Source organism: Ctenocephalides felis, unplaced genomic scaffold, assembly GCF_003426905.1.
Source record: "Ctenocephalides felis isolate EL2017-DRISC unplaced genomic scaffold, ASM342690v1 CF-g0.4_SCAFFOLD_01170, whole genome shotgun sequence".
Taxonomy (NCBI): Eukaryota; Metazoa; Arthropoda; class Insecta; order Siphonaptera; family Pulicidae; genus Ctenocephalides; species Ctenocephalides felis.
Window position 1 is genome coordinate 56,088,761 of NW_020537324.1, and position 25,839 is coordinate 56,114,599.

Genomic DNA, 25,839 nt, shown 5'->3' on the forward strand with positions numbered 1-25,839 from the left:
TTTTCTTACCTGAAAATAGTAATGCTAACAGAACCAGAAATGCAAACATGATCCAGCACACTAAGACTCTCTTGTAGCAAACATTGTATAATGTGAACCGGACATCATTTACTAGTAATTCCATCGCGTGAACGTATTCTTCTACGGTTAACTATGGGATAAAGATCCTTATATTAACTGATTATAAATAGCACAAGGTAAAATATAAATATAAAGAAATATGAATATAAATTCTTAGTTATGAAACATTACATAACAATTATCATAATACTTCAAAATATGGTACAATACTGATAATCAGAAATAATTGGATCAGATTTCAAAGATCAGATGCTACATTACCTATTGCAGAGTATGATATTAAAAAACCAATATTGAAAAGACTAATTGTCTATGACTACTAAAAATTAAGCATTTTATTATATCAGCATAGCTCTATCCAAAAAAAATTGATATTTATGCTCAATGTTAATATATAGACTATATTGATCACAATTATGAATTATAGAACTTTTTCTCGCTCAGTTTCATAATTTGAGCTGTTCAAACGATTGTCGAAAATAATTCACATATCAAAAATGTCTACACCAGAGAGGTATATATTAGGAATGATACATATTATCATTCTATTTTATTTTCAATTATTTTTATAACATTTGGAAAATTATATTTATTTTTATGCTTAATACATAAAATGGTAGCTTTCGAATATTCATTTATTCGCGTTAAAAACGCATTTTTTTTATTATATTATTAACTCAATAGTGTATTAGAAGGCAACCCACTTGTCTATATCTTTTTTATAATTTTACTATTAGAACATCTATAATTTATCTAATAGTGATATAAATTTAATTAAATGCAACAATACCTAGGAAAATTATTAAAATTACAGAAACTATTACCTTGTAATATCGATCATAAGTCTATTAATAGAGCAGTATTCATAATCCATATTAGTTTGTAAATAACATAATAATTCCTAATTTATTCATAAGTTAATTTTTCTTTAATGAATGATAAATGTAATTATTAATATTATTATATAGTAGAAAAATATATATATTTACCGTGAGGCCTTGTGCCATTAGTTCCTCCGGTACAAGTTCTGGTTTGAATTGTGCAGGAGTTACCCAGGGCCATCTTGTATTTACAGGTAATAAAGTAACCACGATATCACCATTAGCTGAAATTATAAATCAATTAGTCAAATATAATTTTCACTGAAAATAAATTAAGAATACTTCATACTATGTATAGACTCGTATGATTATAAATATACAAAAGTTTTATTTAATAATTTTGTAAACGAAATCTGAATATATAACCATTTATAAATTCTGAAATCAATCTTCAAGTACTGAATCATCAGAATAATTTATATAATTCTTTGAACATTTTATCGAAAAGATCATCATTATTGGATTACGATGGGAATTCTGGTATTCGACTTTTTTTATTTATTTGTCATATTCATTTAAGCCATGCTATTGTTTGGACATTTATTAAATCGTCTAGACAATGCTTAAATAAAATACAAACATTAAAAAATAAAACAGCAAACGTCAATATAAACATTACATAACATATATACCAAACATAATAATAAATAACACAATGCCATGTAATAAATAATATTAAAAATAGTTGATATAAGTTGTGTTAATAATAAATCATTGTTTAGATAGGATTTAGTTCATAATAAACTATTAAAGAAAAATACAAATAGATAAATATATGCAAATTCTATGCCAATTCGCATTTGATTAGATAATAATCAATAGTTCATAATTGCAGAATTACCAATATAATAAAGTTGCATAATGAAAAAAGCATTGCAGTCGTAATGAAATTAGCATAGAAATTAAATAATAAAAAATGAGTACCAAAATTATAATTTGTACTTTAAGTCATTACCATACCATTGCGTTTTGATGCATGTTGAATTTTTATTTTTAAGTAAATAAAACTAAAAAAATGTTATTATAATAATTTTTTATTATTATTATTAAATAAAAGGAAAATAAAATGTTTCTGAACACGGAAATAAAAAATATTACGATTTATATTTAGTAATTATATTATATTTATATTTAGCTATTTATATTCAGTTAATATAAGTATTTTTATTCCATAGTTAACCGTAGAAGAATACGTTCACGCGATTTATCAAAGGTAAATTGTTCAAAATTGATTGAAACTAAAAGGGTTTTATTAACGTTGCCAAAAACTTTTTTATTCATCTATTGGTCAAAGAAAAGAGTATAAATCAGGAAACTTTGTCAATAAACTTTAACAAGAGTTGTTTAAACTGATGCCATTGATTTAACTATATAACGAGACAAAGAACCTCTTTTGGTAAAGATTTCTCATTGAAGAAATTCTTCTTAAAGTTAGGGTAAACTATCTTTTCAAAGTAAAGGTAGGGCTGACAATCTTACAGAATCTCAAGTTTCCGATTAAATTTATTAAACAATAATAAAAAATCAAACAAAAATGTATTAAATAACTATTGGATCGATCCGCATAGATCATACGAATTAAAATATGTGGTCAATTGATCTAGCTAAATAATAGGACAAAAAAAATTTATGAATAATTATTTCTTATTGGAGAAATTCTGCTTTATATCGTGTACTCTCAACTGATAACAGAATCTCAAGAATCTGTTTAAAATAAATATATTGAAAATAATTTATAAAAAATAACTGTTAATAACAAAGAAATCCGAGGAAAACTAGAAAGTAAATTGATCTACCTAACCTAACTGATAGACCAAAGAGACTCTATTAAGGACTATTTCTCATTGGATACATTCTGCTTATCATCATATATTTTCAGCTGATGATCTTACATAATCACATATTGCAGATTGCAGATATATTAAACAATAATAATAAAAAACAACTTTAAGAACAAAAAAATCCTGGTATAAGTAGACTTCAAGAATATATGGGCAATTGATCTTCCTAACTAATATGACAAGAAAACTATCTATTGACGATAATTTCTCATTGGAGCAATTCTGCTTATCATCATATACTTTCAGATGGTGATCTCTTGCATAAATCTCATATTTCTCATTGAATATATTAAACAATAATTAAAAATAATTGTTCATAACAAAAAATTCCAGGTAGAGGTAGACTTAAAGAAAATAAGGGCAATTTATCCACCTAACTAATAAAACAAGGAGACTCTATTAAGAACAATTTCTCATTGGAACAATTCTGCTTAACATCATATAGTCTCCAGCTGGTGAAGTTTCATAATCTCAAGATTCTGATTCAAATATATTAAACAACAATAAAAAAACTATTAGTAACAAGGAAATCCAGATACAGGAAGACTTAAAGAAAATATGGACATTTGATCTAATTAATATGACAAGAAACCTCTACAAGTGATGATTTTTCATAGGAACAATTTTACTTAACATCATATATCAAGTCTCCAGCTGATGAATTTATATAATTTAAGATCGTTGCACGTAGAACTTGAAGATCAACTGATCTAACTATATAATAAGACAACGAACCTGTATTCAGAATGATTTTTTAAATTCTGCTTAACGTCATATACTTTTAGTTGATCTAACTGTAATATTAATAATATTAAAAATCATCAAATAATATTAAAAAATAACTATTAATAATAAAAAACGGCTCGATATGAAACAACGCAGTGAAGACGTCAATTGAATTTTATAATTGACTTTTATATTTTTTAAACGTTGTAGTCAAAGACAGAAAAATCTAATTTGCTAACATAAGACAAAAAACAAAATAAAAAGGGAAAGAAACTCAATAAAAGAAAAGAATTCATAAAGATTTATTGTTTAAAAAAATATGTTTTGTTTTATATTTATATTATATTCATAAGCTTTGATTAAATGATTAAGCTATAGTAATCGCAAAAATCTAAAATATATGTAAAATATTTTTTTGCATATACTTGCTGATTAGCTTTTGACAAAGACAGGTCCAGCTGTTTCGAATATACAAAGTAAGAGTACGGAGTTTTTAAAATAATTTGAATGAATCCACATTTTATTTGTAATGATGGAGTGAAAAATTGATTACATTTTTGCGAAGTTAAAAAAAATCATTTGTTGGTCAGAAGCAGTTACTACAAATCATTATTATTGATTCCATGTAGAACCAGATGCATAATTCTACATGTATCTAGATGACAGATAAGTGAACAGGTAGACAGGTGTAGTCGGTGAAAAAATTGCGTTCGCATACACATACACACACACTTCTCTTTATTTTTATATCAAACTACTCAGAATTATAATTATAAACTTTTCATAATTATATTACCTAATTGTAATAATAATATAAAAGCTTTATAAGTTAGGTAACCGTTCAGTTGTCATCAAAATACAAGGAAGTTCGAGTACAACATCTCATAGGACAAAAGTTCTGAATGAAGTTAGAAGACATAGATGATAATAAGAATAGCAAAAACGATTCAGAATGACATGAATAAAATCATAAAAATATCAAACCGAAATTTGTGGTAAAATTATATATTTTATGTTTGTCACATACACCAGCGTCCGTGTCCGTCCGTCTATGATGGCATCATCTACCTTTACACATATGTCGCCGGTCGCATGAATCATTCCTCACATATCTTTTGTTAGCTCGTTTGTCCGGTTATCGCGTCAAATAAAACTCCATACAGAATTACAATGAAGGTGTATATGGTGTATGGTAACATGACTCGAACTACGTAACTCGAACACGTGTTTACATTACAACTTTATCGAAACCAAAATCACCGACGACAAAACGCACGAGGAAATACTTACACCTACAATTTCAATTGCTGTGAGAAACTTGCAAACTTAAGAGTATGTTATATTAATTTTACTATATTTATATTTGTTGTAACGTTGTGCCGTTGTGTAATGGAAAAGAAAACAATAGACTAGCAAACACTGGTGTCAATTTCGATCCCAACATCGGATGTATGAGATTAGAAATAAAGGGATCATTTTTTAATGAAAGATAATTTTACATGTACTGATTTGAATTTTTAACTTCGCGCAGTGCAAGTTATAGTGATCGCAAAAAATCGAAATAATTCGTAAAATATATTTTTTTTGCTTATAGAGGTAGGTAGAGATATCTCAAAAACCGATATAATAAAAATGAAAATCAAGTCAAAAAAAGCAATTTTACAAAAGATAAATTAAATACATAATTATTCCCACCCTACTGTTGAATATTTCTGACGTAATACCAGATCAAGATTATTTACAGTGTTATTTGTGTAAAATGGCACCCTTGAAATTCATATGTCGCATTAGTTGAATAATGTAGCTATTATTTTGTGATTAAAATTAAAATAAAACATTGGACCTGTTTGCCCCCTAACCGTCTCAAGTTACCCCGCCTATGAGGTAAGAAGAACCAGGTTACAAATATTTGAAAAACAACATCAAAACCACATTTTTACAATAATGAAATACTGAACAAAATCAGATAAATTTTTGTTTCGTTTATGTTCTTTGTTGCGATATTATTGGTTTGGTTTTCACAATATAGTTGCTCAAAGTCAAATTGGATCTTTGTGCCCCGCCATAACCAGCGTGGTAATGAGTTTTTGGCAAAGACATGACTTGTTCTGGAGATACAAAGCAAAGTGTGCAAAAATGGCAGTTTTTTTAAAGAACAGAGTTTTTTAAATGATTGTAATAAATCCACATTTTATTTGTTTTGACGGAGTAAAAAATTTATTACATTTTTGCGAAGGCAGGTCTAGCAGTTTCAGAGTTGCAGAAAAAAAAGTTCAATAACAGCATTTGTTGGTCTAAAACCAGATGCATATTTCTACATGTATCTAGATGACATGTAAACAGGTGAACTGATAGGTAAGTGAACAGGTAGACAGGTGAACAAGTAGAGAAGTACGAATGTCGACAGATTATACAGATCTACAGGTTTAAAAGTAAAAAAGTGGACAAGTAGGCATGTCGCCTGGTAGATAAATTTACTAATAAACAGGTAGACAGTTAAATAGCTAGACAAGTAGACAGATAAATTTTTGGATAGGTAGACAGTTATATAAATGTAGAAAAGTTAAAACTCTGATAGGTAGTCACTTAGGCAGGATCATCACTTGGACAGGTAAACAAGTAAATTGTTAGACAGGCGGATCATATAAAAATCATAAATCTAATCATTTTTTTACACATATCGGGAACTTCATGTAACTTGTCATAGCGCAACATGCCACTTACACCTAGTTCTATATATAATTACTCTTTCTGTTTCAGTTGTAAGTAGGGCTAAATATAATTACTTCTAATAAGAATCTTGTTTAACACCTTTATCTATATCTATACTTAACGACTCATTTATATTATCATATGGATATTCTAAATTGTATATCAATTAGAATAAAAGCAGTTTTTTACAGTAATTTGCAAAATATGATCTCAATACTATATCTAATCAACGAGAGTGTTATATAATAATACAATTTTCTATAAATGTAGAGAAAAATGAGCGAAAGGCATGAATAATTACAAACGTCATATAGAATAATAATCAACTATTGATTAAATTCATTATTAATAAGTAAAAGAAATTACATATTACTGTTAATTAAAATTAACAGTACAAAAATATATGATGTAATATTGAATAAATTATTTTCAGAAATATATAAAATTAAAATAGTCTAAATTAAATAACTAAATTACCGCAAGTATTGTAAACTTACATAACAAGATACAACGTTATAATTCAGAATGCGTTAATTACAGATGCTGTTCAAGGAGAAGTAAGTACATATTTATGTAAATATTAGCAAAACTCGAGATAAAATTTGTTTACATTTCTTTGTTAAAATGTAAATTAGGACATATTCGTAATTAAGTAAACTGGCGCAACTACATGAAGATACTCATGATGAAACATACAAAAATACGTATATTATAACATATATAAAATATGATGCAAAATTTGTAAAATAAATAACGTATTAATAAATAAATTATAGTCATTATATATGTGCTATTATCTTAATTAATCAAATTTTGAAACAATAGCTAATTAATAATTTAACTATTATAATATTCTAGCAATTAGATAATGATCATGCTAAATTAAAGTTGTTTTTTGTCAAACTTTTTTAAAATTAGTACTCCAATAAACAAATTAGTAAATTAGTACTCAACATTGTTAAACAATAACTAATTAATCACAACTAAGTAATTCACAAACATTTAGGAATTTATTTGTATACAATTCCAAACAAATGTTCTTTTGTATGTGTGTATGTGTGCGGATACAAAATTTCGTCGAGGATTTCGGGAACACGGATTTGAACAACCGATTTGAATAATTCAAATAACATTTGATTAGTATTGATAAGGAGACGTGCTGATTAGTTTTTGGCGAAGCCGTTCCGAAGATACAAGACAAAAAGTGCCAAAAACGGTAACTCAGTTTTGATCAGCCTTTGAACAAGGCGTCTGATTTTAATAATTAACTAGTTGGTTTGGTATTTAGCCTTGAGGCAAATTACATGAACTTCCCGATATGTGTAAATAATCGACTTGATCAAAAAAAATGTGTAAATAATATACTTCATCAATCCTACTTAAAAAAAAAACGATAATAATTTTAGCAAAGTTTGACGAATTTTTAAAATTAAACTACTTGTTGTAAGGCCGTAATATTACAGTAAGTTCTATAAGACCATGATGTATATCGCCAAAAAAAAGTTCCATGAAAAACGGCTTAAATTTTTTTTTAACAGTTAATTACAAGAAAACGGCTCGGTAGATTTTCACCTAAAATTAATCAGTACCATTCCCATCTAATATCTTTCGAACAGTTTTTGATTTTTTTAAATCGGTTCGGTAGGATGAGCTTAAATGTGGACGAAAAGTTCAACACTTTTTTTCAAATTACAAAGAAACGGCTTGGCAGATCGTTGCACAAAACTGACAAACGATAGTCCTCACCGAAATACATCAAATGGCTTTTAAATTTCTAAAATCGGTTCAGGCGTTTTTGAGAAAACGTCGATCAAAAGTCTAATTTTGACAAATGCCAAAAAGACCATACTGATTTTTGCAAACTTTGACGAATTTTTAAAGCTGAACCAGTTGTCGTAGGGCCGTAATATTTTAGTATGACCTAGAAAACTATGGTATCTATCGTCAAAAAAATAATCATAAAAATCGTCAAAAATTTTTTTTAAAAAGCTTTATTACAAGAAAATGGCCCGGCCGATCTTTACCAAAAACTAATCAGCACGATTCCCAACCAATATCTATCGAACGGTTTTTGAATTTTCAGAATCGATTCAGAATTGCGAGCTAAAACGTGGACGAAAAATTTTTCACTTTTCTGCAATTCACAAAGAAACGGCCCGGCCGATCGCCGCACAAAACTCAGAGACGATAGTCCTCATCGAGATACATCAAATGGCTTTTAACTTTTTGAAATCGGTCCAACCGTTTTGGAGAAAACGTCGATTTACTGCAAAAAATTTGTTCACACACACACACACACACACACATACACACACACACACACACACACATACTTTTTCCAAATTTGGTCTCATTCGATTCAGAATGGCTCGAAACGTCGAGAAAACATAAAATTAGCGATTCGGATTTTTTGATGAAAACATAAACTTCTCCTTCGGGAAGTTAAAAAAACATTTTACTTGTATTGACAAGATGAAGAACTGATTAAATTTTTGGAGAAGCAGGTCCAAAGGTTATGGACTCTCAATAAAAATAAGTTAAAAAAAATGGCGGTCAAAAATTTTTATTAGACTTATGCACATCAAATTATCAGGTATTTTATAGAGATTTTCATAATGTGTACACATTTTGTGTAATTTTTTTTTTTTGGGTTCTGTACCAAGATTTTCAATTACAGTACGGGAAGTTCCGGCAATTTGCCTCAATGCACGATGCCATACACCCCACTAGTTTATAATTTTTTTTATATTTTTGCTGACTTCTTAATAATGTGGCCACTTATATATGGCAACCAAAAAGGCTTTTCTATTTCAATGTAATAAATTTATTATTACAAGTTCTGGGCTATTTATGAGTATTCATAACCTTCTTTTTACCTTCATAGCTATTTTACCGTTCATTCGTGCAAATAAAACAGAATAATTTCGAATTGTATTCGAAATGCATTATTAATTTGCAAGAAATTATAATTATCAACCGTTATTCTGAATATTTCTCACATATAGAGTTGTAAATATACTAATAAAACAAAATATTGTAATACATACACAACAAGTAACAGAAAAAGGCAAAATGACAGGAAGAATGTAATTTCAAATTGATGACTTCTAGAAACAATAGCTTCTAATTGCAATGTATGATTATATTTTCTGATGAGAAAAGTTATATTATGTTTATTTAAATGCGAAATATTAAAAAAATAACCGATATTCGCCAATGCATGCTTGTAGTTTTTGATAAGAACAAATATTTAATAATAACAAATTATAGCATATACAGATTATATATTACTCATTGTTTTTAGAAAAACAAAACAATAAAGCAAAATACAAAATATGCATGACGCAAAAATTATAATAAATTGCGATTATCAAGAATTATATTTAAGTAAATATCATTGCAAATTAATTTAAAATTATATTATATAAATAAATCATGGCAATGAGTAATATGATATAAATGTAAGATAATATTAAATGAGTAATTACTACTCATATATAAAGCGAGCAGTTAATGGCATATCTTCAAATACAATTTAATTAATGTAAAATGTTTGTACTAATTTCAAACTAGTTATAAGATTTAAAAATAATCTATATCCAAAAATAAAAAATATTATGCTGAAAAAAATCAGAAATTTGGATTGGATTTATAGAGATAAAAAGCATATCAGACATAATAATTAATAATTATGTTATTATGAATGTTTTATATCAGAATTATTTGGATTTAATTAATAAATTGATTTGTATATGATCTACCTGTATAACAATTTACTTGTTTACCTGTCCAAGTGACTAATTGGATACTTTTGTACCTGTCTACCTGCTTACCCGTTTATCTATTGATCTATCTGCATGTTTACCTGTTTACCTACTTACCACCTGATCTGCCTACTTGTCTATTTTTCTACCTTTTTATCTGCCTACCATTTTAACTGTCAACCTATCTAGCTATCTACCTGTCTATTTTCCTCTTTGGTTACTTGTCCACCTGTTCACCTGTATAACTGTCAACCTATCTACCTATATTCACCTATCAATCTGTCATCTCGGTATCAATATTTCTACATGTATATGATACAATAATAATATTTTTTGTAATGATCATGTCAGACAATTAAATGTCATTTTTTTAACTTTTTCCCTGCAACTCCAAAATCGCTGGACCCGCCTATGCAAAAAATGTGATAAAATGTGAAATGTTTTACTATGTCAATACAAGTAGACTGTTTTTGGAATCATTCTAATCGGATGCTCCGTTCTCTCAAAAACTAACATTTTTTCGCGTTCCCCCATAAATAGCAATCGAATGCTTGTTGAATCATTCAAATCCGGAGCTCCTGAAAACGTCGATAAAAATTTGAATCCACACAAAACATACTACACATATGCATGCATATAAACACATGCATCCATTTTTCTAAGGTATGCCAAAATGTTCAGAAATCTTTGAAACGTAAAGACATGAAAAATTTTCATTTTTGATTTTGTAGCAATTACTATATCCTACGGAAAAGGTGCCTTGAGACAAATTGCTGAAACTTTCTATTCGCATTCTAAAGTTTTTAAAAGCTCAGGAAAAAAGAGATTTTCAAATAATTTGATAACATGTGAAAAATTTGAAATTTTTTAAAAATTTGAAATTTTTGAAAAACTTTAATGTTGAAAAAAATGCCTTTTATTGATATTTTCTAAAAAATTAGAAATTTATTGCAAGTATGGAAATGTTTTGAAAACTTTGAAAATTTGAACACTTTGAAATTTCTTGAAAGTTTTTGATAACCATTGATTCATATCCATTGATTCAAATTACAAAATATCTGATTTCCAACCGCCAAATTGCATTTTTTTAAACTTATTTTTCTGGATCTCTAAAACCGCTGGATCTGCCTTTGCAAAAACTTGAACAATTCTTAATTATGACAATACTAGTAGAATGTTTTTTGAATCATTCAAATCGCATCCTGCGTTCTCTCACAAACTTAATTTCCATTTTCTGCACTCTTTGCTCCGTATCTCCGAAACGGCTGGATCAAGTTTTGCCAAAAACTAATCAGCACGTCTCCTTTCGAGGAATCGAATGCTTCTTGAATAATTAAAATCGGTTGAGCGATGGTCCCAAAAACTTCGACGAAACATTGTATCCATACATACATACATACTACATACACCATACACACACATGCAATTTCGTGAGGTATGCAAAAATGATCAAAAACCTTCGAAACCTGAAGATATGCAAACAATTTTATTTTCGATTTTTGGACGATTACTATAACTCACACTACGAGAAGTTAATTAAAATAATTTAATTTAAAATTTCTAGAGAAGTGCCAGCAATTGGTGCTAAGATGCGATGCAATTGGCAATACAGCACTCTTATATGTAATTGCCTTTAACCGAGTCGGAAGAGATTTGTAGCTAATAGAACGAACGACAGTTCGAAACTATTTTTGTCAATACATTGTCACCGTTGCCGGCGTCCAGACAGATCAATTACGTTGTCCGGACATTGGAACGGAACATTTACTAGCAAGAGCAACCGCAGAACACAACAATATCGATGTTAATATTGTGAATGATGTGATATATGTACTATGTAGTATGTACTCTATGTACTTGTGTGCTCATGAGAACGAAACCATTGACCGACATAATAATCACTGAACCGTTCTGAAGAAGACTTGACTGATTTTGCCCAACCCATAAAACGTACACGATTGATGCACACAACGTAATAATATATGGATAGAAATCCGAATGGGCTCTGACACATAACAAATAACAAATTAACAAACGATTTTGCAGTCATTAAATTTTGTATAAATTTGAAATGATTCGTTGCAGGTAACTAAAAATCACAACTAGTGGTGTATGGCATCGTGCCTTAAGGCAAATTGCTGCAACTTCCCGTACTGTAACGAAATGTTCGAGAAATATTAAATGTTTTCAAATAGATTGTTATAAATACTGTAATATTGTCTAATATTTATAAGAATTATATAAACTGAATTGAAAGTTAAAATTATTTATTTAGAGTATGTCAGTGATCTTTAGAACTTTAGCCATGATTAAATTTAAAATCTTAATTATTTTTAATATACCAAAAAATGAAAAAAAATTGAAATTTTTTTTTCCAAAAGCAATTATTTTGTAAAAACAATCAGAAAGTTTTTTGAATCATTCAAATCGGATGCTTAGTTCTTTCAAAAACTGCCATTTTTTGCACATTTAGCTCAGTATTTCCAAAACGGCTGGACCTGCCTTTGTCAGAAACTAATCCCCACTTTATCCGATCATTTATATCGGATGCTCATTTCTCTCAAAAACTCGATTTCAATTTTTGCACATTCAGCTCGGCATCTCCAAAACGGCTAGACCTACTTTTGCCAAAAACTAATCAGCACATCTCCCTATCAATAGGAATCGAATGTTTTTTTTAACCATTCGAATCGGTTGATCCGTGCGCCCGAAAAGTGGACGAAAAAATGCGAACATACAAAACACACATCCGTTATTTCTGAGGTATGTCAAAATGTTCAGAAACCTCGGAAATAATATTAGTATTTAATAAACTAATCAATTAAATTGAATATAATTCATTTACTAAATCTCAACTATAAAATTCAACTTAACGACTTTTCAATTAACGCCAATCGATGATGCTAGATTACAGTTAGAGTGGTATAAATGTAGCTATATATAGGTTATACCACTTAAGTATTTTATTATGATAATTTTGCAGAATTTGTAATCAAAAAGATCCGACGATATATTGTCTGATGTAAATATAAAATATGAATCCTTGCATTAAACTAAATTTGCAATTTGTTTCCCGATGACTATATAATAGGTAAATTTATGCCGAAACTGTCAGAATGTATGTTAAAGTATGATCAATGTTTTTTATCTCCTCTCACCCTAATTGTTTTAATTCTGAATAATAGTTATAATAACTATTTATTTAAATATAGGGTAGAGTGGGGCTTAAAGATCCGCGGTTAGAATGGTCCACCACCGACATCTTAAAAACAAGTTAAGTTGGAAATATAGTAAATAAAAATGTAAAATCAGTTAAACAAATATTTTACAAGATATAAATTTAAATAATAGTTATTCTAACTCTGCTGATGAGTGTTTCTGATGAAATACCAGATTAATGTGTTATCTTTAAAAAAAATTACCTACCTACGGAATTTATATTTTGCATTGGTTGATTATTGTAACCATTCTTTTGTAAAATCTTTTTAAAATTAAATTAAGACATTGAACCTATTGGGTATATATCTTATGGGGTAAAAACGACCTGGTAAAAAATTGTACAAAAATAGAAAAAAAACATATTTTTACATTGATGTATTAACTGGGAGTTTTACTGAACTTAATCAGATAGTTGTTGGCAATTTTGCAAATTGGACCTTTGTGCCCCGCCCTACTCCACTAATAACCATAAAATATGCTGTCTTTTACTTGCTTATCAGCTGTGAAAACCCCAATTTCTGAACAAAAGTAGATTAGAATTTTTGAAAATTCAATCCCACTATACATTCAGAACTAAATGTGATAATTGATCACGTCAAGTATTTTTTCCAAGGACTCTAAGGTTCACATCTAGAATATACAATTAATTGTATATAATTATCATAAAATTACCCAAAATAAAAAAAAATATATATAGTAAAAAGAAAATTTCGAGGTTTTCCTGAATGATTGTGTTTATCTTCAGATATAGAACTGTTGACTTCTAGTTGCAATTGATAATACAATAACACATCCACAATATTTTATTGTCTTTAATTTTGTGAAAAACATTTTTTTAAATATATGTGATATAATTTACTCATATTAATATATCATATAATAGTTTTATAAATAGTAATTCAAACTTAATATTTTACAAACTCTAAAGTTACAAGTAAGAAGGAATCTTGCGTGGAAACAAATACAAAAATTCAAACTCGTAAAAAGAAAATATAAAATAGGTGGTTCAATTACATAAGCCATTTAGCAGCAGCTGAACATGCAATGTACCAAAAGTTCAAATATAATTTTGATTGATTAGATAATTACAAGCTAAATAATTTTCAATTTCAAGCTTGATGCTTTTACTTATTACCATGGCAACCTTATGTTGACTAAAAAACTTTTGACTATTTAACGTCATTGTTTGAGTTTCTGAATTCAAATATTCAGTGAAACTATTCAATCATCAATGTTCTAATTAAACAATAAATACATAGTATTTTTTGAAAATACTTCAAGTTGCGTTGTTGTGGATAATATTTCCATGACTCGGTGAAACTGAATATTATTACATCAACGAGTATCAAATTATTTAGATTTCCGTGCGGTAATTAATTAATTGTTTACGTCATTAAATTTTGATTTATTTGTAACATATTTTTATTGCTGACTTATTAGCATTCCATAGTAAACTTTCACTAAAAAAACACCGTTTCCCGTTAACGTTGGTGTATTTCCTTAATTTATAGAGTCAGATAATATGAAAAATAGAGCGAAGCTTAATGTTGTTTATGATTTTAGATGATTTATAATTTTAATTATTATTCCTCACTATAGTAAACATATATGACAACATTTTGACTCACTATAGTAAACATATATGACAAAACACAATGATTTTCAAAATAATTTTTGGTGAATGTGCAATTTGATTTTTGTTTCATTTAAAAAAGTATTAAGTTCTAAAGTTCCTGAAGGACACATACCCTATCCCCGAAACGTAGAATGAAATTAATAAAAAAAAGTGGTGTATGATATCGAGCCTTAAGGTAAATTGCTGGAACTTCCAGTACCGTATTAAAATATTCAAGAAATAATAAATGCTTTTACATAATTTATCATAAGTACTGTAACATTCATTATTCGTATTTTATAGACGAAATATAAAAGCTTATAAATTGAACGACAACGTTTTTATATGTTTACATTAAAAGTAAATGAACAGAACTTGATTAAGCAAAGTTAGAATAAAGGAACTTATATCATATTTCTAATATTTATATTAACTGCATTGCAAAGTTAAAAAAAATTATTTCAAGTATATAAGTGAGCTTAAAAATTTGAGCTAGAATAAATTGATACTTAATCATAATTGTCTATTTATCATTAAGAATCGAATGCTTTTGAAATAATTCAAATCGGTTGATCCGTGCTCTCGAAAACGGACGAAAAATTGTATCCATACATACATATACACACGCACACGCACACATCCATTTCTATTAAGGTATGCCAAAATGTACAGAAACCTTTAGAACACAAGTTATGCAAAAAAATTCATTTTTGATTTTTGGACGATTACAATAACTTACCCTACGGTTAATCAATATTTTTTGAGGAATAAAAAATAGAACTGTTAGTTCAGAAAATTAAAATCATGGTATATTATTTTTCTCCAAATATTTTCTAACGTTATTTTAATTACTATTATTAGATTTAGAGCAGTCTATTTATATTATAAAGGTCAAGAAATTTAGATTTTATCTTTCTAGCTTAGCTAAATGACTTACAAACTCGCAAATAGAAACGTGCAGCTAAAAATCGAAATGACACTAAACATAAGTTATCCTTCGACTACGGGATTCTAAAAATCAGATAATTCCCCATTTCTGTCGGACAGATTAATAATGAAGATATAAATGTTATCAAAGTTTTTCCTAAAGCAGGGGCAGTCGTATTTTGTACGAGCCGTCGTATTTTGTACGAGTTCGACCTAATTCAGTCATGCGATGCGCGGACCAATGAAAAAATCAATGAATGCCCGGTATTTGTACTTCGGGATGTATAATAATAATATATGTATAACTGATACCAGCGTATAATTGCAGGTCAGAGGTACAATGAGGCCAAACTTCAGGCTAATCGGATTTTATTTGAAGAATTTTGTGGCTTCTTATGGAAATGACTTGAGGACTTCATAAAAGACAAAAGGATGCTTAAGTATTCACAATAAGGTAAAATTACAACAAAAACTGGCGTCAAAATACATTGCATATGTAACTGAACCATAAACCTTACACTACATGGACTTCTAGTCTTCATATGTTTTCCATTTTATAAAGTGTCAAAAGATAGAAGAGGATTGTGACGTCACTCGGTGAACAAGCGTTGCCGACAATCGTGGAACACTCCCGATTGATTAAATGTCATATATCAAATGATACGCGATATAACCTAAAAATATTGTATGCTCAAATTGCATAAACAATAGCAAAATAAACATATTACATTATATATTATACACCATAATAGTTAATGCAATTTAAATATTATCTGTGAACTGTGATTGTGAGAATTTTGATAGTAACATTATTGCCCCTGTGAAATAAATGTACATAAAATCGAATACACCTGTTAAAATCGGTTTATATATTCGGGAGTGTTCCAGAAACCAGTGTTACATTACATGGACTGATTTTTTTCCTCACAACAATTTAACAATTTCAAGCACAAGTCAATTTTAGATTAAGCACGTGACATATGACATTTAACATTTAATCAATAGTGAGTGCTCCACGATTGTCGGCAACGCTCGTTCACTCAGTGAGTCACTGTCTCCTTCTATCTTTTGACACTTATTTTGCGCTCGACTAGCAGTCCTTAGTGAGAGGTCTATGAACTAAACACTTTTTTTGTTATACTATTATTTACACTCTGTTATACTAGGACATTCGGTTATTGTTTTGACATTATTATATGGCTTTTTGAATGTATGGCAAACCAGTAGTTGTTCAATCCAGTTATGACTAATTAACTATACTCGAAGTGATTGTTGACATTGTTATTATATGCAGCTACACCTACAAAAAGTGATTTTCACTCAAGATTAAATTTTAAATGTATAACTTCAAATAGAAATTTGACATCAAAGCTGCCTGATGTCGGATTTGGCCGCAGCTGGGGTCGAACCAGAAATCCGGGAGCAGTTTGGGCTTACAAAATTTGTAATAAATTAATTAATTAAAAAATATTAAAGAAATGTCAATTATATTTTTTATCTCTAATAATAAGTCATTTTTTTATCTCTTTGTTTCAACAGCGATGAGAACTATTTAGAATTTTTCCTATAAGATGCTTGTTAAATTCCACGAAAGGCATTTTTAAATATCAAAATAAATTTTAATTTCTTGATTTAATCCTTCTCTTTTTTGTTTTACTATTTTCTTATTTTAAATTAAAAGGGTGAAAAGGGATTATATTAGTATAGTGTAAAATACATTCGACAGAAGTATAAAATCAGTAACATTATTGTATTCGTACATGATCAGTCTAATGGTCTTCAAGCATTTCTTGCTCTTACATTTGATTTTGATGTAAAGCTCTCGATATTAAAATATTTAATAAAGCATTCACTTTGTGAAAAATATATTCACATTTTTTTTATAAAAACAAAATTTTATATCAAAGGAAAAGTGTGACATAATTTGTTCACTTGCGATCATCACATAATACACATAATTATTCAAAATGTTTAACCAATTGGCAAAAAACCTGCTGGCAGTAAAAATTCCAAGGAGACTAAAGCGAACTCATTCATTAGAACTCTGTAATAGAGATGCAATTTAAATTCAAACCTATTCATATATATTTATTTACTCTTTTTATCTTCTCCTTTGTTATTCAAGCAAGTATATTTTTTGTATTTGAAGTAGAAGTAACACTGGCTACTTCTACTATTGTCAAATTATTTGTCATATATAATCTAATTATATTATCTTTAAATTTACTAGATGTCGACTAAAGACTTATATGGTGAAATAAAAAAAAAATTGTATAAATGTTTAATTTTTCTTACAAGTTCTTGAAGAAAAAAAAGAGAAACATAAAAATTTTAAAATCTTTGTATTTTATGAGTATTTTTATCGATAAAAATTTAAACAACATCTTGCGGTTTTAAAGGTAAAAATGTAATGAAGAAAATTGGACTGAATCTGCGAATGATGATGTTTTGTCGATCCTTTTCCTTTCAAAACTATAATTCGCAAAGTTAAGCTTTTCCACTAAAACAAATAAAATCATAGAAGCAGTTAAATCAACTTTTTGTTACCAGTTGTAATCCCGAAAGTAAAGGTCAGTTTTATATATATTGCATATTGTTACATATATGTAACATATTACAAATCAGATATACATGCACAAATGAGACATATAGTTCTGAGGCGAATAAAACAAAACTAGCAAAAATCACAAATCAAGAATTCTATAAATGCATCGCTATATATAAAAAATCCTAGATTTGAGAATTGAATTTGAAAACACTGGACACAAATGTGTGAAAACTATTAACGCATTTATCAATAAAATAAAATTGTTTACTCCGTAAACAAAAATTAATATAGTAACATTGAGATAATTAAATGTTAGAAAAATAATAATAAATTCTTCTGCAGTTAAAAAATAAAAATAATGAAAAACACTAAGAAAAATTGGTTACAGTTGCTAATTGCTTTTCCAGCAGTCTGTTGTGCGTAATTTATTTCACAAATGATGTGTGATTTATGATTCACAATACTAGGTTTCTCGCCACATGATTTATGTATACATGTCACATGTAAGAGAATATTAGATTGAAGTTATGAAAATAGATTGCATTTTTAATATATTTTCCATATCAAATTAGCTGAAATGTTTTCACCAATACACACCTTGAAATACTTTATTTTATGGTACAGTGTATAAATAATTAATTTTAGAGTACCATTTAGAGTTAGGAATCCGTTTTTAATACATTTGGATTAAAAAATATAGTACCCATGTACGTAAAATAAGTATTCTGGACAACCTTTAGTTCACAAGTGTAACCATGATGTAGGGGAAAGTCCCGTAACGCCGGACGGCACTTAAAGCCGGACACTCTATTTAACTCGTATTAATTTTTAAAATCATGTACGGCGATGGCTTAAATTGGCATTTTTCGATTAAATTAATTACTATTCTTTTTATTGATATATTATTTTCAATCAAATTAATTACTAAAATTTGCATTTTATCTTTCTTGAAATTCATAATTAATCAAACTATCAATTTTTCACTAGCTTTTGTATGCATAAATATACCATTCAATTTATAATTATTGTCAGTAAGTAAGTAATTATTTGCAAGTTTTGAAAAGGTTAATATTTTTATGAACCCTACAAAAATAGTAATTCTATGTGAATTATTAAGTAATCGTAATAATTTGAATGATTATTTATATTAAATAACGATTTTAACAAAAGTTCACGAGACAAAAAAATATGGATATTAGTAATTTAACAGTATTAACTCTTATGAGAAAAATGCAAAATACATATTATTTCGTAAGGAAACTTCTGCAATGTAGTATTTAAACGTGCATTAATTATTTATAAATGTTGACATCACTTCATCTATTACATATTTAAATATAGTACAATCTGCATGGGAATAACTGGTATAATGCTGTAGGCCATTAAATTTTTATAAAAACAATAAATAAAGTGATTTTTTTTTGTTTTAAAGGTTTATGATAATTTACAAGCTTTTTTAGGTAAACAGTCAATCGCCTTTAATCTACCCAAAAGCTTCCAAATTCACAGTCCTTTCATAATGCAATAAGATACGCGTGATTAAACATGTTTACAAGTCCACAACCATTGATTTTTTATATATTCCAAGCAAACTCAGAAGCTTTTGTAGTAAACTCTGTAGGTGTGTATTGATTTCTGTATAATACGTTATTGTGTATTGATAGATACTTTTTAATTTCCGCTGAATTTGCTATAAACTTTGGTAGCCGCTGCACCTTAAAATAATAATTTGCATTTTTGTGCTTGCGATTTCTTGACCATAAATATCAATTTTATGCTACCTTCTGTATGCATAAATAAACCACTGACAATTAAATTTATCATCAAGTTATTTTCGAATTTGTAGAGTTTAATATTTTATGTATACTGCAAAAATAGTAATAGTGCATATATTGTTGCAACACTATCGGAAATTAATTGACATATATAGTTATTAAAATATTGCAAAAAATACTTGTCAACAGTATATAGTCATTGTCAAATAATACGTATTGACTAAATTCGATAATAATAATTGTCGAAATACATAAATTCTTCATTTTTTTGATCTGCCTAGAATTTTATTTTGAAATATTCAATTGAATTTTATGAAATAGTTATAAAATAGCTTGAAATTCGAATTGTGGTACCAATCAACATAATCCTTATTAATAGAATTTCATCAGTACTTGTAAAGATCTAAAGTATAAAGCAAAAATCTAGAAGGCTTTAATCTTTTTAAAATATATTATCTTCGATATTATTATTGGATAGATTTATATCTTACAAAAATAAAATTTAGTTTTGAAAGTTTTTATATAATTTAGATTTTTGCAAATTAATTAGATTGCATGCAATAATCTTAAAATTGGCTGTACTTCGATATAAAGAAAACAATTCTTCACTAGTTTCTAATATTTATTTGCCTCTCTATAAATTTAAATGATAGAAATCTATACTGTGTATTATTATATTTATTATCATTCGGGAAGTAATAAAATAATCTATCTGGGTCAGAAACAAATCAAGACAAAAAATAAATTTACCGATTATTATTAAAAATCAATTCATATTATTGTTTTATCTCATAAAATAATTCAAATTTTTTAATTCAAGTTCCGCAGGAAACTCATATTTGGCAAATTGATATTAACATATTTTTTTCATATAATTGTTGATACATTAGAAAAGAAAATTAAAATGTTTATCCAACTATAAGTAATAATTGCAAACGAAAACCGCAGGTAATTCAAATTTTACTAATTTATTTTGGAATTAGTTTGTTGACTCTAATATTTATTTATTTTTCTCAAATAGTTGTTGATACATCAGAAAAGGAAATTAAAAAATGTTCATCAAATTATAAATAATTATTAGAAACAAAAACCGCAGGGAATTCAAACTTTACTAATTGATTGTAAAATCAGTTCATCGAGTATTATCTTTATTTATGTTTCTCATAGATAACTAAAATTAAAATACACAAAATAAATTATGTTTTGATTTTCCACGTGATTAATTCCTATCATTTAATTAAATTCCAATTTTTTATCAAAGCATTCGCGTTTGGAATGCTCAAATTGATTTGAAAAAAAAAAACTATAAACAAAACGATAAGCGAAAAATCCGTTAATTAAATGCATATATATCCGTACTTTCATTTCCACATTTGCTTATATTAATTTGTTATTATATAATATTATATATTTGTTAATTAAAATTTCAAGATATGAATGGAATGCTATCAAAAGCAAACAAAACTATTTCGAAGTAGATATATATATATATATATATATATATATATATATATATATATATATATGTATTGACTTGACTTTAAGAAATAAAAAAAAATAGTATTAATTTTTAATCGAATTTTTTTCAATAGTTGTTGGATGTTTTTTCTAAGCAAATTAGTAAGCAACTAATAATAGAAAGAATACTAGTGGGGTGCATGGCACCTTGGCTTAAGACAAATTGCTGGAATTTCCCGTACCGTAATTAAAAATCTTGGTACGGAACCCAAAAAAATGTACACATTTTTAAATTCTCTATAAAATATCTGATAATTTGATGTAAATATGTCCAATAAACATTTTTGAACGCCAAATAACATTTTTTTTAACTTATTTTTATTGAGGGTCCACAACCGCTGAACCTGCCTTCCCAAAAATTTAATTAGTTCTTTATCTTGTCAATACAAGTGAAATGTTTTTTGAATTATTAAAATCAGACGCTCCGTTCTCTTAAAAACTGAGTTACAGTTTTTGGCACTTTTTGTTCCGTATTTTCGGAACGGCTAGATCTGCCTTCGCCAAAAAATAATCAGCACGTCTCCTTATCAATACGAATCGAATGTTTTGTGAATTATTCAAATCATTTGATCGGTGTTATTGAAATCGTCGACAAAAATTTGTATCCGCACACACACACACATACATACATCCATTTTTTCTAATTGTAAGGTATGCCAAAATATTCAAAAACATTTGGAACGTAAAGATATATAAAAATTTTCATTTTCGATTTTTTTGCGATTAATACTACCTACGGGAAGTTAATAAACTTGCACAAGACATGTCTCATTATTTTATTAGAATTTTTTTGATCTATGAATTTATCTTATGCAACATCAAGACTACGCTACGTGTGTTCTATAAACATAAATAAAAAAGTGCTAATAAAATGCAAGAGTATAATAATTTAAACAAATAAAAAATTTACAATTCCGTCGTAGCTGGAAATGATTTTATCTTGAACTTATTATGATAATGTGAGAAATTCAGCGAAAATCGTTGTACCATTGTTTATAATTATAATCGCTAGTTTATAATGTTGTGGACAAAAAATGAATTATTTACACTTCTAAAATAAAAAACGATAATTTAAAATAAATTTAAGATAAAAACACAATAACGATAATTCAATGACTATTTGTAATAAATTGCAAACAATATCTTTAAGAAAATTAATCTTCGACAAAACCAAGTCCTTCTTGCCCTTGTACAAAAAATTTTGTAATTTCTGATAAAATTAAAATCTTTGAAAAAACTGCCCTTAACCATATTTTTTTGGTGCTCGATTAACAAGATATGTATAATATGTAAAAACCAATTTTATGTATTTTTTATTATTAAATAATTATTGAAAACTTAGCTTCCTCAGCTCATAAGATATAAAGAAACTTTATGACTGTCAAATGAGTTTACATATTTGCATTTATGATTCTAATCTGACTTTGTGTAAGAAAGAATGTGTATTGTCATCCAACTTTCTATTTCCTAATTCGACAACAACTCACAATATATCAAGAATTAGCAAAATGGATAGATACCAACAATTTAATAAATATAGCATGAGGTATAATCATATTATAAAAATAGATTTTCATAAAATTATCTTAAAAAGTTAAATAAGCAGTAAAAGCAGTTATTGATTACTAATTCATTTTTAGTATAATTAGTAGATAATAATTTTAATCCGTAATGCTTTAAAGTCGGTTGCTTCAAGTTTATTTTGAACTAGAAACAAGTTTACTGTATCCGTGCCTTATATAAGTTTATATGGTCGGGTAAGTTTCAAACAATTTTCTTTTAACACAATATAATTATATGGAAAGAATGCAAGAGTCATGTGCACGATAGTTTCAACTAGGCACCGTTAGTTTGCAAATACCGTGCCATGCTATCTGAAATATATGGATATATGTTATATATATATATATATATATATATATATATATATACTAGATGACCCGACAGACGTCCTGTATTCATGTCTACAATTCTAAAACTCCAACAATTTTTAATATGCCAACCTATACTTTATAATATTCTATTTGATATCCTGCCTTTGTGATTCATTTATGGTCTTAACATAAAATACAATTTGGAAATTGCAGTCTTTTAAACAGTATAACAAATTCAGAAAGAATTATATTATTATAGTATCCGCGGTAAAAGTACAACATCACTTTGGATTTTTTCACCTAAAATAACTGCTTCAATAATGCTGCCTATAATTTTTACATTCTCGTACCATATTTCAATAGTAATTATATTATCCTAATTACATTTTTACTAATAACTTATTACTTAAGTTTCTGTTCTTAAGAAATCCTGTTCTTATGTGCACTATTCAATCTACGATCTCCATATCCAATATTCCACATCCAATGCCAAACAAATGAATTTTTGACACAATGAAACTTCTAAATAATTTTTTGAATGAGTAATTTTCTTTATATTCTGAAATAATTTAGTGGGGTAAGGCAAAATATGGCATGCACAAGTTTAAAAAAATAATCTGCCAAATTAAATTATATAATTTCATCTACCAAATATATACTGCATCTTCTATTATTTTAATTTCTTGCATATCTCAACTGCACTTTGTCAATAATAATGTAAACATTACATTTTTCTTATTCATAACCATGAATAGATTATATTCTAATAATGCATAGGCTCATTATTTAACCTAAATTCAAATTTCAAGTGAAATGACAATTCTGGCAGGTGACAGTTCTATCAAAATGTTTTCAATGTCAAACAATGATATGTTGTTTTCTGCATTTTAATTTCATTTATTTCTACAATATTACTATATTTTCATAATCACCTACATCCTTAAAATTTTCCTTAACAAACTTCAAAAAGATTTATCAAAATTCGAATAACCGCGTAGGAGGAGTTTTCATTCATACATTTGTACAGAAGAATTTTATATATAAGATATATTTAAATATAAATGTTCCAAATGGTCTAAATAAAATTTCTGGAATATTTTATCATATTTAGGAAACATATTGCATTCAAAACAAGCGATGAACTTGAAAAAGCGAGCCGGATGCATAAATGATGGCAATCCAATTTAAACCTTCATTTTTATATCTTTTAAAAGTTATATACATACTATACTACTACATTCGTATTCTATAAAGTGAAATCATCAGCATATAAAATAAGAACGTAAAGTGATAAATTTAACACTTTGAGCGTAACGATTCAGATACTTTAGTATGTTAGGTAAAATTGTTTGCTTAATGTCAATGTTATATATTAAATGACGTAAATCATATTAATAAATAGACATAAGTAGGTATAGTTTTGAAACCTAAGTTAGATAAGATAATTTTTAATTTTTATTTTATCTAAGTATGGAAGTTCAATTCAAAACCCAAAAAATTGAAATATTTTGCTGTAAATAATCGAATGAGATTGAAAGAATTAGAGAAAAAATATTGCCCAGAAACAGATTGTTTCAATTCTATATATGTTTCAAATTTGTGTGTAAAATACTGGATTTATTCATGAATCGTAAAATAATGGTTTATTATAATAATGTTCGCGCACGACTATGTTATTTTAATACAAAATATAGTAAAGCTCGCTATATCATAAGGTAATCTAACGATTCGCGTGACTACAAGAAGTGTCAGTATGATTGACAGTGAGAAACTGTTACGTAAAACAAATTTTCATATTATATATATATATATATATATATATATTATATATATATATATATATATTATATATATATATATAATATATATATATATATATATTATATATATATATATATATATATATATATATATAATATGTATACACATTTTCATATATTACTATTATATATTATAATTATAACATTCTCTATATAATTAAAATGTATTAATAGCAATTGGAAGCGCATTCGTCAGAGAGAAAAAATCCATAATCATAAAAAAACAAGTTTTTTAGGCATTGCTACAGGAAAATTTGTTATCATTCAGCTGTTTATTCTAAAATAAATCCCACTGACAAGATAAAATTTTAATATTTAAATTCAAATAAAATAAATCAAATTTCAATGTCAATTTATAATCAGAAATAATTGCAGATGCCTTTACTTAAAAAGAAGTGAAAACATATTTACCAACGCAGTTATAATAATTCAAAATATATGAGAATACCTATACCTAGTTAAGGACAGAAAGTGTTTATACAAAGATGAAGTGCAGCAAATCTCAAGAAATTTTACTTTTTTATTTAGGGACCGCAAA

General features: G+C 27.3%; 1 protein-coding gene across 1 annotated transcript in view; it reads right to left on the minus strand.

The window, feature by feature from the left end:
• The window catches only part of LOC113367434, a 74,928-nt gene that overhangs the window by 41,298 nt on the left and 7,791 nt on the right, over window positions 1–25,839 (minus strand). Inside the window, exons 2-3 of the mRNA XM_026609043.1 lie at window positions 1,071–1,186; window positions 10–151 (exon numbers count right to left, since the gene is read on the minus strand). Of these exons, the coding sequence (XP_026464828.1) occupies window positions 10–151; window positions 1,071–1,186 (258 nt within the window). The remainder of the gene's footprint in view (window positions 1–9; window positions 152–1,070; window positions 1,187–25,839) is intronic.